The sequence below is a fragment of the Kogia breviceps genome, chromosome 14, assembly GCF_026419965.1.
Source record: "Kogia breviceps isolate mKogBre1 chromosome 14, mKogBre1 haplotype 1, whole genome shotgun sequence".
NCBI classification, from domain to species: Eukaryota; Metazoa; Chordata; class Mammalia; order Artiodactyla; family Physeteridae; genus Kogia; species Kogia breviceps.
The window spans coordinates 87612924-87626075 of record NC_081323.1 but is presented as its reverse complement, the minus strand read 5'-3'; the positions used below and the strand labels follow the sequence as shown (position 1 = coordinate 87626075).

General features: G+C 53.6%; 1 protein-coding gene across 6 annotated transcripts in view; it reads right to left on the bottom strand.

Moving 5' to 3' along the window:
* Positions 1-13152, bottom strand: part of LOC131740922 (monocyte to macrophage differentiation factor 2) — a 141837-nt gene that overhangs the window by 84739 nt on the left and 43946 nt on the right. The window contains exon 7 of one of the 6 annotated variants that reach the window (XM_067012601.1): positions 11714-12745. The exons of the other annotated variants lie outside the window; for them this stretch is intronic. Within the exon in view, the coding sequence (XP_066868702.1) occupies positions 12542-12745 (204 nt within the window). The 3' untranslated portion in view covers positions 11714-12541. Of the gene's footprint in view, positions 1-11713; positions 12746-13152 lie in introns of those variants that run through there. 6 annotated transcript variants of the gene reach the window in all.

Genomic DNA, 13152 nt, shown 5'->3' with positions numbered 1-13152 from the left:
CCCTAGAGAAGTCCACACGTGGTGAGAAAACCAATGCCTCCCGCAAACAGACATCACCAACGTGCCGTCGGCGTGAGCCATCCTGGATGCAGGTCTCTCAGCCCCAGCAAAACCTTCAGAGGGCTGCAACCCTGACCAACATCCCGACTGCATCTAATGAGGGACCCGCAGCCAGGACCACCCAGCAGAGCTGCTTCCACATTCCCAACCCTCAGAAACTATGTGAGATGATAAATGTTTATTACTGATTCGCACCACTAAGTTTGGGGGCAATTTGCTATGCAGCGATAGATAAACGAACACCCCTTACCCAGAAAGGCCTCCCTGACCCCCAGACTTGGCTACATGGCCCTCCTCTGTGCTCCCACAGACTTTTTTATTTTTTACCTTTTTATTAACCAAGTCCACACTATATCAAACCATGTTCCTCCAGCTGGCCCCTGCGGACCACCCCACCTGCTCTCTCCCTCCGCCTCAGAGCCCCCGCACGACAAACTTCTGTTTTCGAACACACTAAGCTCGTTCCCTCCTCTGAAACCTTTCCCCTTGCTGTGTCCTCTTCCCCAAACGCTTGTCCCGTTGTGTTGGCACGGTGCCATTTTCCTCTCATTAAAACCCATCTCTGCTGTCATCGCCTGACCATCCTCATGGTGGCCACAGGGCTGTGGTCGTTCTGTCTCATAACCTGTCTCGTTTAATTCACAGGCCTTTATCACTATTTGTCTGTGTATTTAACACACACTAGGATTTGAGTTCTGTAAAGGCAGGCGCCTCATCTGTCTACTGCTACACTTGGCGCCAAATAGGGTCTCCGTAAATATTTGTTATAAGAAGAAACAAAAGAACGAATAGATTTCCACCCATCTCAACCTCTCACCCCCTCCCTCAACTGGAAGCTTCTCAAGGGCAAGTACTGAATTTTATTCATCTTTGTATTCCTGCACCTGCCCCACGGGCAGGTGAGCAAAACAAGTTTTTGAACTGTGAGGTTGCATATCTTTTGGAAATCCAGAAGACAAAAATGGAGTGTTGAGCTGCCCTCTGTGGCCACCAGAGGGCGGCAGAGTCCGGGGACTCAATCTAGGAAAAAAACCAAATGAGCCCAAACGAAAAGCATCTGGTTAAGGTCAAAGGGCAGGTTCCCACGGGATGGCCGGTCCAGGGGCGGAGAGACTGGGCTCTCGGAGGCCGGGAGAGAGGAAGGGAAGGAGGCGGCAGGCACAGCGAGGACGTTAGATCCCAGCCTTTCTTTCAGAGACTGTTGCATCCCCATCCCTAGAAGGGGCTGGAAGCAAGTGGTTTTAACGCTCGCGTTTCATTCTCAGTGATGTCGGCACCACTACCCATAATAGCAGTGCTTCGGGCCTGGTCATTCCCTGTAGGCTCATCAGCCAAAAGCTCTGCAAGTGTTATTTTTCGTCCCACAACCTCTGCTGAACAACTTCCAGCTGACGCTGAGTACCTCCCGGCACTGGTAACGGATGGGATGCCAGGACTTCCGAGTTGTAGTGTTACCCACCCGGGTCCTTGGGCTCTTTAATCAACAGAAATTGATAAGAAGCCGGCCGAGGAGTTCAGGCCAGGCTGCAGCACAAGCGAGTGAAAGCAAGTAACGGCTGGGGGAGGGGCAGAGGGGCGGCTTAGGGGGTCTACCCACCGCCTTGGTGGCGCCGTGTGCAGGGATCGTGCCCTGCTTTTGCTCCAGGCACCTCAGAAGTGGCGGTTGGTTTGTGGCCCTTTTGTATCTCATTGTTCCTAATTTGCCCCATTTGCGCATGCCTGCAGTTATTTTTAGTCCCTTTTAGTTTCTTTGTATTCTGTTGTTTGAGGAGACCTTTGTCCAGGTGCCGGCCCTGCAGCAGAGGGTCCCAGCCTAGCTCAGTATGGGGTGCCAGAGCTACAGAGTAACGTATAGGGTGCCAGGACCACACCATTAACATAGATCACGTCAAGTTACTTTACCTGTTAATGCCAGGTCTGTGGTAAAGAACCTCGAATCACATTTAATTAACTGTTAAAAATTTTAGGCTGGGTGGGATTTAAGAAATCATCTGCCCCAGTGATTATGAAACTATTCAGTTCTAGTTTCTAGTGCTCTTGGGACTGGGAGTATGTTGAAAAGTTATATTTCAAGCCATGTAGGAATCAGGATTCATTTCATTAGCCAAAAACATGACCATGTGATAAACACAAAAATCACAAATACGAGCAAATACGGCCTCAAGAAAACACTGTTGAAGAACCAAATGTCAGACCCTTGGTTGGGTCTGACACTTCCATGAAAATTCGTTTTTGTATTGTTTACTTGATTTGTTACCTGGAAGCATTTTTTAGAAGGTACCATTTGGCTTACGATCGATGTATGCTTGCGAAAAATAATTAAGATGGAGAAAATACTACATATTAGCTTCTATTTTTAACTGACCACTGAGAACATGTGGCCATTTTTCAAATTTGGGGTGAAAGAGCTTGGTCCAGCTGGACACGTTTTTCTAGTACCCAAGGAGAGAAATGTACGAGAGCCCCGACTTTAAGCCACCGTCTGCACTGATGCAGAACAGAAGCCAAGAGAGGCTAAGGGACTTGTCCAAGATCACGACATTTCACTAACAACAGATTATTCCTCCCTTGTAATATCACATTCAGAAACATGGGCAAGCAGGGTAGTAGGGAATATTCCCAGGGATTCTTTCTGGGCGATGGAGCTTGTGGCAGATTTGCAATTTCCAAAGATAGCCCCGTCAACACACCCACAGCGGTACATACCCCATCCCACACGGTCTTCTTACTCAGGACTCTCCTGGACCAGGTGGTGGGCAGGAGGTCTGCCTTCCCTCCCCTCGGTCTTGGCAGGATCTTTTCGGCTGTGTCCAGCCACAGAACATGGCAGCACAGACGATGCAAAATTCCAACGTGAGGTCATAAAAGACATTATGTCTCCTGCCTGCCTCGCCCTTGGGAGCCAGCCACAATGTTGTAAGGAGGCCCAGGCCACGTGAGGAAGACACCTGTGGGTGTGTATTAAGTAAGTCTTTTTCTTGGGATGTTTTGACGTATGGGGCCCTTTGGACCGCGGGGAGACTGCCCCTTGCAGAGTGGAGATAGTAACCCATCCCTGGAGCTAGTAAACAATTCACCTGTGAGCACACCTTTCATATGCAAATCAACCCACCTGGAGACCACACCTCCCCACCTTCTCTATAGGACTTCTATACTCTAGGCTAGTATCTCCTGTCCTCATCACCCCAGTAAAAGTGCCACACGACTAGGGACAGCCCCTGCGCCCCAGAGCCCCCGGAAATGATTCAAACTAGCCAGTACCAAGACTGCTTCTACTGCCTCTCTCCCATTTCTTCCCAGGAAAACCACAATAAAGGCTCTGGCCCACATCTTTCCCCCCTCCGCCTCCTGAGCCACCCTGGTGCTTCCCTGTGTGGCCCTGCCTGGTATCACAGGCCCCCTTCTCTTGGGCATCTGTGAGTAACAAACTATCTTTTCAGTGGCAGTGATCTCCTGATCTTTTGGCCTCTCCATACCTGAATAATAATAAAATCTACGTTTTCAAGCAGGGTGTTTGGCCGACCTCCCCAGTGAGGGCTATAGTTGGCTCCTGGCATCGACCCCCATGTGAGCAGATACACCTCCAGGTGACTCTCCTCGCCAGCTGAAGCCCAGATTCTGAATTCCTGACCGACGGGAGCCATGAGAGACACTGATGATGATTTGTTGTTTTAAGACTGTATTTGAGGAGAATGTGTTATACACAATAGGCAGCTAATACCGGGTTTTTACTTTATACTTTTCTAAATATTCCAAGTTTTCTGCAATGCACAGTGGCTGCTTTTATAAAAAGACTCGACCAACTTTATTTTTAAGAAGACAGCTGGGCAAGCGTGAGGCATCTTGGATGTTTATTTATTTAAGGTCTTTCTACTCCACTGGAGGCAATCACATTCACCAGCAGGATTATTCTTCTTAATACAAATGTTGATCAAATATCTTGTTAATACAAACATGGCAACCTCACAACCACAGAAAGGGGCCAACACCCGCAGGACAGTGTTTTAAAGTCGTGCCACAAAAGCCAATCTCAACATTGTAGACGCGATAGGTATAGAAAAGTCAGCAGGGAAGACATTCAGAGCTCCTGTTTCCCCCTCGACAAAGGCCTTAACAAGCAGCAGGACCTACACCTGCACAGAAGTCGGCAGATTCCTCTTGAAACCTGGTGGCAACGAGGACCCACAAGGACATTAAGAAGATGCCTTCGCCTGCCGCCCCAGAGCTCGGCACTCGGGAGCAAGACAGCCCGGCACCGTGGAAGGAGGAAGATGCAACAGCCAAGGACCACGACCTGGACCCCAGGCCCTGCCCCGCTGGACCACCCCGGGCAAATCACTCAGCCTCTCTGAGCGTCTCAGTCTCCCCGTGTAATATGCAAACAGTCATTTCATCTTGCCAGGTTTTACAGGGAGAAATACATGAGAACACGGATGAGAATGAGAGCATGTTTGTCATGGTGTGTATCTGACCTGTTAATTACCAAGAGGGGATGGAACACAGAAAAGCGTACATGGGGTGAAGGCTGCAGCCCGCTGGTAAACCGGCTTCCAAAAACGTTAAGCTCTGATGTGCAGCCTTTGCCGACTCCCGCGGTGTAAATATTCCCACCCTGACCAGCCTCACACTAGCCGTGGCTCAAGGACTTTCCAAGTTCCCGAATACCTAACCTTCGGTCTCCAGGGCACCGCACGCGTGCAAAGCACACCGGTGCCCTCAATGACTTCTCACCTCCCACGGGCGGTTTGACAGCGTCAAACAGGGGGGCGTCTGCATCCCTGCAGCACCCCCTCCACAGCCCGCACGCACCTCCCTCCTGTGCCACCAACCAGGCCACCTGTCGGACAGACACAACGCCCCCTCCCTCCTCCACAGCTCACACCTCACGCCAGGGTTGACTTTTCCTAACCTCCCAGGTAATCCAGCTCTCTGGCAGCACCCAGGCAGGAGGTTCCTAGATGGCCAGACTCCCTCGGGGACAGGGACAGTGGCCAATTGTAGGAAATCATCAGCCCGACGCCAGCAGGAAGGTGGCGGCCAGGACTGGGCGGCCCGAGGGCAGGAAGCAAACTTCACCTGTCGTCTTCGTGTGGCCTAAAGAAAACACACTCGACACGAGGGAAAACAGAGCTATGTTTATCACCTGAATTAAAAGCATGACTAAAGAAATTGTGGCACACCCGCTCGATGTGGACTTTTAAAATAATGTTTATAAAGGGCTTGAAGACATAAGAAAAAATGCTCAGAAAGTTTTTAAAAAGGTAGGGTGTAAAGGTGTCTATAACAAGAGAAGAAAGCACCAAAGTTTAAAAGTACACATCGAGCGGAGAGAACAGAAAGAAAAAGGTGAGGAGCAGTTGATTAACTGAGGCAGACACTGCCAAATACCTTCTACCTGTCTAGCATTTTCTGAAACTTTTATAGTAAGCATATATTTTTTCCAAAGCTTTTATTGATACTTTATTTGAAATGTATTTATTTATTCTCGGCCGCGTTGGGTCTTGGTCGCTGCGCGCAGGCTTTCTCTAGTTGCGGCGAGCGGGGGCTACTCTTTGTTGCGGCGCGCAGGCCTCTCATCTCAGTGGCTTCTCTTTGTTGCGGGGCACGGGCTCTAGGCGCATGGGCTTCAGTAGTTGTGGCGCATGGGCTTCAGTAGTTGTGGCGCACGGGCTCAGTAGTTGTGGCTCGCGGGCTCTAGAGCGCAGGCTCAGTAGTTGTGGCGCACGGGCTTAGTTGCTCCGCGGCACGTGGGATCTTCCCGGACCAGGGATTAAACCCGTGTCCCCCGCATTGGCAGGCGGACTCTTAACCACTGCGCCCCCGGGGAAGTCCAGCGAGCATATATTTTTATAATGAAAACATCTTTAAGGAAACAACCCCCTTGCGAGTCACTTGGATACGCACTCCCGCAAATGAGTCTCAGGGTCCCTCCTCAAGGCCACCCTGACGTGTGAAGACCTTGTCTGTTTCACCGGGGTCCTGTCTCCTTCACCCTGGGGGCTGCAGACCCACTCAGGGCAGAGGCAAAGCTGGCTACAAACCTGAGTTGGAAAAATTAGCCCGAGAGCCTCCCGGGAGCGCTCCGGGGTATCTTCCAATGTGCAGAGACACCAAGAGTAAAGGCCAGGGCGGTCAGCGTCCCCGCAGACCCTGGTAGTGAACTTGCCTCTTCCGGCCCCAGATGTAAAGGGACCAAGACTACAGGAGGCTCCCTCGCCAAGCCTTCCCAGCCTCAGAGAGGAGGAGGAGGTGGGCACCAAGCCAGACCAAGCTCAAGGTCGCCCGTTCCTTCCAAACGCGTGTCTGAGCACCTACTAAGCGCTGGGCGCTCTGCTGGGCACTGGGCACTGCCAACGATCGACGGCCACGGGGCCTGCCCTCAACGTCGAGAGGGTACCCCAGACCACTGCTCACACGCCTCCTGCCTCTCTGTCCTGCCCACGTCTCCAGGTTCGGCTAAAATGGGCTAAAATTAGACAGCAATGGTCTATGATAACTTCCCCTGACGGAGCGTCTCCAGATGTAAAACAAAGGGGACAACTCCGGATCCAGCCCTGGTTCTTAACAACGTTTAGTCTGGGCCCACAGGCCCCCCAAGACCCTTCCAGGGGGTTCCCAAAGTCAACCTGTTTTCATCACGATCCTAACGACGTTATTTGCCTCTTTCCCGCTCATGCTTTCACGCAAAGCTCTCCAGAGGCTACAGGACGGGTGATGTCAGACGCCAAATGCCAGAGCAGACGGGAGACCCTGGTGCCCTCCGTTAAGCCAGACATTCAAGAGATTTGCAGAAACAAATGATGCCTCTCTTCCCCCTAAATCTTCCTGTGTTTGCAAACAATACCGTTCTCTTTAATAGAAACATGTCACTTACATTCATGTGTAATGAGTTTGTGAATTGATAGGCATTTTAGAATACTGTCAGGTTTAATTTCTCATCCTGTATGATGAATGTTCATAGAGAGAGCCCATACACAAAAGTTCTTGGGTGTCCTCAGTGGTTTTTAGGAGTTCCAAGGGGTTCCAAGACCAAAGAGTCTGAGAGCCACTGATCTACCAGCATCATCCAATAGAACTTTCTGCCATGATGGAAATGATCGATGGCTAGACTGTCCAAAAAGGTGGCCACTGGCCCCGTGGGGCTATTGAGTACTTATGATGCGGGTAGTGTGACTGAGGCACTGAATTCTTTGCTTTATTTCATTTTAATTGACTTAAATTTAAAGAGCCACCTGCATTTAACAGCTACCATACCAGACAGCATTGCTGATGACGAGGTCTCATATTTCTCTGTCCATTCAGGATTCTTTATTTTTTACTTTCCCTCCACAAGTTACTTAACCTCTCTGAGCCACAGTCTCCAGATCAGTAAAATGGGCTCACACCTATCTCTCAGAGTGACGGTAAAGACCACGGAAATCACACAGGACTTGGGACTGAGCTTAGGAAAAATCAGTGACAGGGCCCAATTTAAGGAATGGCCTTGTGTATAAACGCAGGCTGCTGGGGGGTTCATGTGAAACCACATGTAAAAGAGACAGCGGAAAGCGAGAGCAGTGGGTTCCCCAGCCCCTGGATATATGAGTTCTGGCCCCTGGAGAACCTCACCACTAACCAGCAGGGCCCGGCCTCAGAGAAGATGAGCTCCAGAACAGGGCTTCTGGAACCAGTGTCCAAACCACCAGGGAGCTTGCTGGAAGTTCAGACTCCAGAGTTCCAACTACCCTTCCGCATTCCACGGAGGGGGCGGGGATCTGGGATCTGCAGTTTAGCATCGCCCGGGCTGGGTTTCTGGCCAAACCCTAGGGCTGAGAACAGCTGCTCTGACTTCTTCCAGCAAAGACGTGGCCTTGGCCCTGCCGTTAACGGGACAGAGGGGTTCCGTACACCAGTCGCAAGCTCCATTTTACAGATGAGGAAACTGAGGCACAGAGAGAAAGAGGACTGGCCGGGGGCCTTGCACGCAGGCCAGTGTAGGGCTGCACTGGCTCCAGATTCCTGAGACAGGATTTCTGTGCGTCTCGGTGACAGGCCTGACCCCAGGATCCTTCGGAGCTGCATCCCTGGCCACCCTCCGAGAGGGGCACCATTGAGAAGCAGGGGGCGGCGGTGTGCTGGGCCTGGCTTGTACGCATTTCTTCCGGGTGCATCTGCAGGAATGTCACTCTCGTAGGGTGAAACTGGCCAGTGGCGGCGGAGGGGGGGGTGGTATTTACACCATGGAAATTGGCTGCAGGCCAGGGTGTGAGGTGTTTTTGTTTGTTTTTAATTATTGTTAAAAATTCTGAGCGTGGCTCTCTCCTCCCTGCAGGAAAGACTTGGGGGTAGTGGGTTTTCTTGGAAGCAGGAGATCTGGTCAAGGGCCATGACGGTCGGGGGTCAGAGAGTCCCGGCTTCAAAGCTTCACTCTGCTGGTTCGAAGCTGTGTGCCCTTGGGAAAGTCGCCAAACCTCCCCGTGCTTTGGTTTCCCGCTTTGTAAGACCGGCCGGCAATCCTCGCCTCACGGCGTGGGAGTGAGGGTGCATGTCCGTCAGTGGAGAGAGCATCTCTGAAGCCACTGGCCCAGGGACCGGTCCCCGGTCCCCGGGAGGAGCGCCCTGCAGGTAAGCCCCGCCTCTCTCAGCTTCCTGCTCCTCCCCCCGCACCTGCGAGTACACCTGAGCGGGTGTACACACGTGGCAGCGGCCGCTGGGGTTTCCACGGGCACCTTCCGGACCCCACAGACCCCGCGATGCTATCCCCGGAGCCTACATCTCAGCAGCTGATTACGCAGTAGGTGGCAGCAAATTTGACAGGTGCCTTTCTGACCAGGTCATAGACCCATCTCCCAGCCTCTGAGCCCCGCCTGCCCGACCACCCGTGGTGCCTGAAGCCAGCGTGGGTCTGTGGGCTGCCAGAGCGGCCCCTCCCCGTGCTCCCCACGGAGGCCTGGGCCCCGGTGCCGGGGCTCAGGCGGAGCTGCAGGAAAACATTCAGAGCGCTTCAGCGTTGCCAGACAGGTATGGAAAAGAGCTGGGTAAGCTGAAGCCCAGGACTGCCACCTTCTAAGTCACCCCACTGTGCGGGGCACCAGTAGAGCTCGAGACCCAGGCCCACGTGCGAGTCCCATCACCGTCCTCCTCCCCGCCAGGGCTTTCCTAGGACTCATCCCCAGCCTGGGCCTGAGGCTGACGGAAGGAAGGATGCCCAGCCCTGTTCCCAACATACGTTCAATTTCCAATCAAGACAGAAAGGCAGCTCTGGTCTGTGCTATTGATTGAAACCCCTCCCTGGCCCTTGGGGACGGTGGCCCTCGGGGCAGACCTGATTAAGCCGTGCTCTGGGCCTTTCAGGGAAACCCTGCCTGGCTGGGGACCAGGCCTCCGCCGGCAAGCGCGCCTGCTCTGGTTTGTCCCCACGATGGCCAACGGACTAACTAAGCAGGTGGTCAACCGCAGGCCTGTCCGCCAGCACGGGGGTGGGGGGGGCCATGGGAGGCGTGCTGTTGAAATGTGAGCCTCTGCCCCACCCGCTTCAGCTCCAGCCTCCGCGTCGGGCTCCCACCCCTCACCTCGCCCTGGCAGCGCCCAGCTCAGGAGCACTCGCTCAAGTGCCCGGAATGTCAAACAGGCCATTCAGCTGCCAACTGCTCCCCTGGCTCCTTGGGGGCCAAACAGCCGCCATGCTGGGTCATCCTGGCACGTGACAGCTTCAAGAAGAGGGAGCTAGCTGGAGGGCATCTGGATTTCCAGTGTCGTGCCCTCTCCACTCCACACGCCCGGGGCACAGCCTAGCACGCTCCTGGGACAGGGCCTTACCTAAGAAGAGACTAGCCTAAGGAATATCTTTTCCTTCCCTGCAATGTTCGTGATCTATTTGGAGGAGGTCCAGGGTCTAGGCTTGGATTGAATGGAATCCTGGGAAACTCACTCTCAGAATGATGCTGGGGAAGACAGACAGTTCATGGGAAGCAGGTCCCGAACTGGAATGGGGGTGGGGGAGTGTGGTCAAGGCTGCACAGAATACCCAGAATACCCTCCGGTGTCCTCACCAGCCTGTCCACAGTCAGAAATTCCACCATTAGTGATTCATTCCTTTGGGCAGCACAGGCTCTGTCCCCTCATTATCATTATCAGGGGTTGCTTTCCAACCAAAGGACCTAATTAGGATACCAGGCCTGATGTTTTACAGTCGTTATCTTGCTGAATCTTCAAGCAACCCTGCAAGGTGTAGCCTTATCACACCCATCTTACAGCAGAGGCCACTGAGGCCCAGAGAGGTTAAGGAATTGGCCCAAGCCCTCAGAAACGGGGGGGGGGAGGGGGGGGCGCCGCAATTGGTCCCAAGTCTAGCAAGACGCAGTCCCTCCCTCCAGGAGCTCCTGGGTTGGGTGGCAGGTGCAAGTACCAGTGTGACAAAGGCCAGGGCTCCGAGTGCGGGCAGGTGAGCACAGGGGGTTCGGGGAAGCAGAGGGGGCAGCCCCTAAGTCAGAGGAAGGTCGGAAGTTCTTCAGTGCTGATGCCCAAGTGGGGCTTTGAAGGATGTGTAGGAGCTGGGTGAGTGACGGGTGAACAGAGTCCCCGTCAGAGGAACCGGCACCTCGCAAGGTGTGGGAGGTAACAGGGCAGGCTGTCGAGGGGGAAAATGTCAGACCCAACAGCCGGGAGGAGAAGCACGAGGAGACGCAGGTATCAGAGGAGTTCAGCAGGGGCTGGGGGACCAGTAAAGAAAGCCCCGGGTCAGTGTCCCAAGCACCCAGCATTGGCCCTGTCACAGGGCTTTGGTCCCTGTGATGTCCCTTTTGGTCCCTGATGACGGGACTGTCATCTCGGCCTGCCATGGTGCCACGCTTCGGGAGCTTTCCCAAACAGCATCCCAGAACCCACGTGACCCTCCCCACCTCAGGCTCAGGCAGAGGTCAGGTCACAGCGTCCCTGCCCCCAACCAGGGGCAAGCCTTGCCCTCCAGCCTGCCCTCCCCCCGCAAAGCTTCCCCTCCTCCAGGGTCTGGGAGTGTCAGTGTAGACACACACACACACACAGGCGCGCGCGCACACACACACACACACACACGCGCGCGCGGCAAGAGGGCCTGCCTGCCCGAGGAATGTGTCGGATGATTTAATACCGGCTTGGATATGGGATTCCAGACGCCAGAGTCCTGAAATACCCTGGAATGTACGAGATCTAAGCATAAGGCATCTTTGTCTTTGCCCACTTGACTCTGGTTGGGAGTCATAGAATGAAGCCTGTAGCATGAGACAGATCTTGACCCAGAGAGTCTTGAGATTCCAGGTCAGACCCTGGATCTAGGCCTGGAGCCCTCCCAGTAAATGTCGTCCCTGTGCCGGGTACAGATCGCTGGCCCAGCCCTGGAGGGGGCCGAGCACAGGCCCCTGGAAGCCTTTTCTTTGGGCTACGGGGGGATTCAGAGGTTGGGGTACCCCACTCACTCTGTCCAGATCCCTATCAAATTAAGCTAGGCCTTCTCTCTAGGGCTCATCGGAGGAGCCTCCAAGGGCCGCTGATAGGCAGCCAGTAAGAATCTGAATTCCAAACCCTAAATTGGGAGCAAGCAGACGAGGTCTTGGGATCTGCTTGCCCCTCCCCATCCCCACCCCACCCCCAATGGATGGCTCTCATAATTTCTCTGGATTTTTCGGCACGGGAAGAAATGGCCAAGTGACAGCTTTCCCATCCCCAACCACTCATTCCTCTGCCCTGAGGACCAGCCACGGTGCAGTAGAACGACAGGGGCTGCTCTGGGTACACTCGGTCTCCCCCCACGGCCCCAAACCGCCCCCTCTAGGGGATAAGCCTGCTCCCTGACATGGAAACACTGAACTGGCCTGGGCATGACCCCAGTGCAGGGCACACGGGGCAAGCAAGGCAAAGAGGTGCCATCGTGGGTGCCAAGTCGATTGGTAGTGGCTGCCCAGAGCAGTCTTGGGAAGGATCCTGATACCACACCACGCTGCAGTTGATTGGTGATGTCTGCCGTGGTCGTGGATGTTCACCATCCCCGATCTACAAGCTGGGTGACTTTCCCTGAGCAGGGGACAATTCCCCAGCCAGGACTTTGGTAGCAGAGAAGGAGGCCCTGGCCACCCAGGTATAAATAACCCACTGGACTCCCTGACAGATTTCTCAGGACCACAGGAAGCTCATATTGGCCCATCATTCCTCAATTGCCCAGGACCACGTCTGCCCCCTTTTCTGACGATGTTAACGTTGGTTGTATTAGGAAACATTTGTCTAGAATAGAAACACATTACAGGGTTAATTTCTCCTCTGTAAAAATGACTAAATGCTTTCTTTCTCACCTAGGACCCAAGGGGTGGTCTGGCTGTCACCAGAACAAACCTTGGACCCGTCAAAAAGCTCTACCCATAGGGGGGAAGACGGGGGGCCTGGGCGCTGGGCTCTGGGCTCGAGTCCACAGAAGCACTCCCTGTGATGCTCTGCTCCAAAAGCCTAAATGTCCTGTGCAGGCTGAGCCACCTCATTTGGACACCTTGGCCTGCAGGGTGCTGGGCAGATACAGGTACCTCCAGATGGCATAGTAGTGGGTACCAGCACCAAATGCCACAAAGAGATGCCAGATGGCGTGGGCAAAGGGGATCCTCCCGTCACTCTTGAAGAACACCATGCCCAAGCAGTAGAAGACCCCTCCGGTCACCAGCTCCCAGATGCCCTCGGTGTTGGGCTGTCGGCAAGGACAAGGGTGAACACAGGTCAGATGAACGCCAGCAAGACCAGAATCACCCAGCCACTCCCCCACCACCCAAGGCGGGAAGACGTGTGGATGGTGAGGCAGCCCAGGGTCCCAGGTGGGGCATCTCAACGCAGTGATGTCATCACTTCTCCCCAAATTCCTTCTCCAGTGTAACACATTTCTACCAAAATCTCAAAGAATATTTTATAGCTTTGTTATCTTTTCCAGAAAGCAATACATCTGGGTGTATCCCAAAAGAAGTGAAAGCAGAGACTCAAACAGGTACTTGTACATCCAAGTTCACAGCAGCGTTATTCACAGTAGCCAAAAGGCGGAAGTAACCCAAGTGTCCATCAAGAGAAGAATGGATAAACAAAGTGTTATTCGTGTTACTTTAT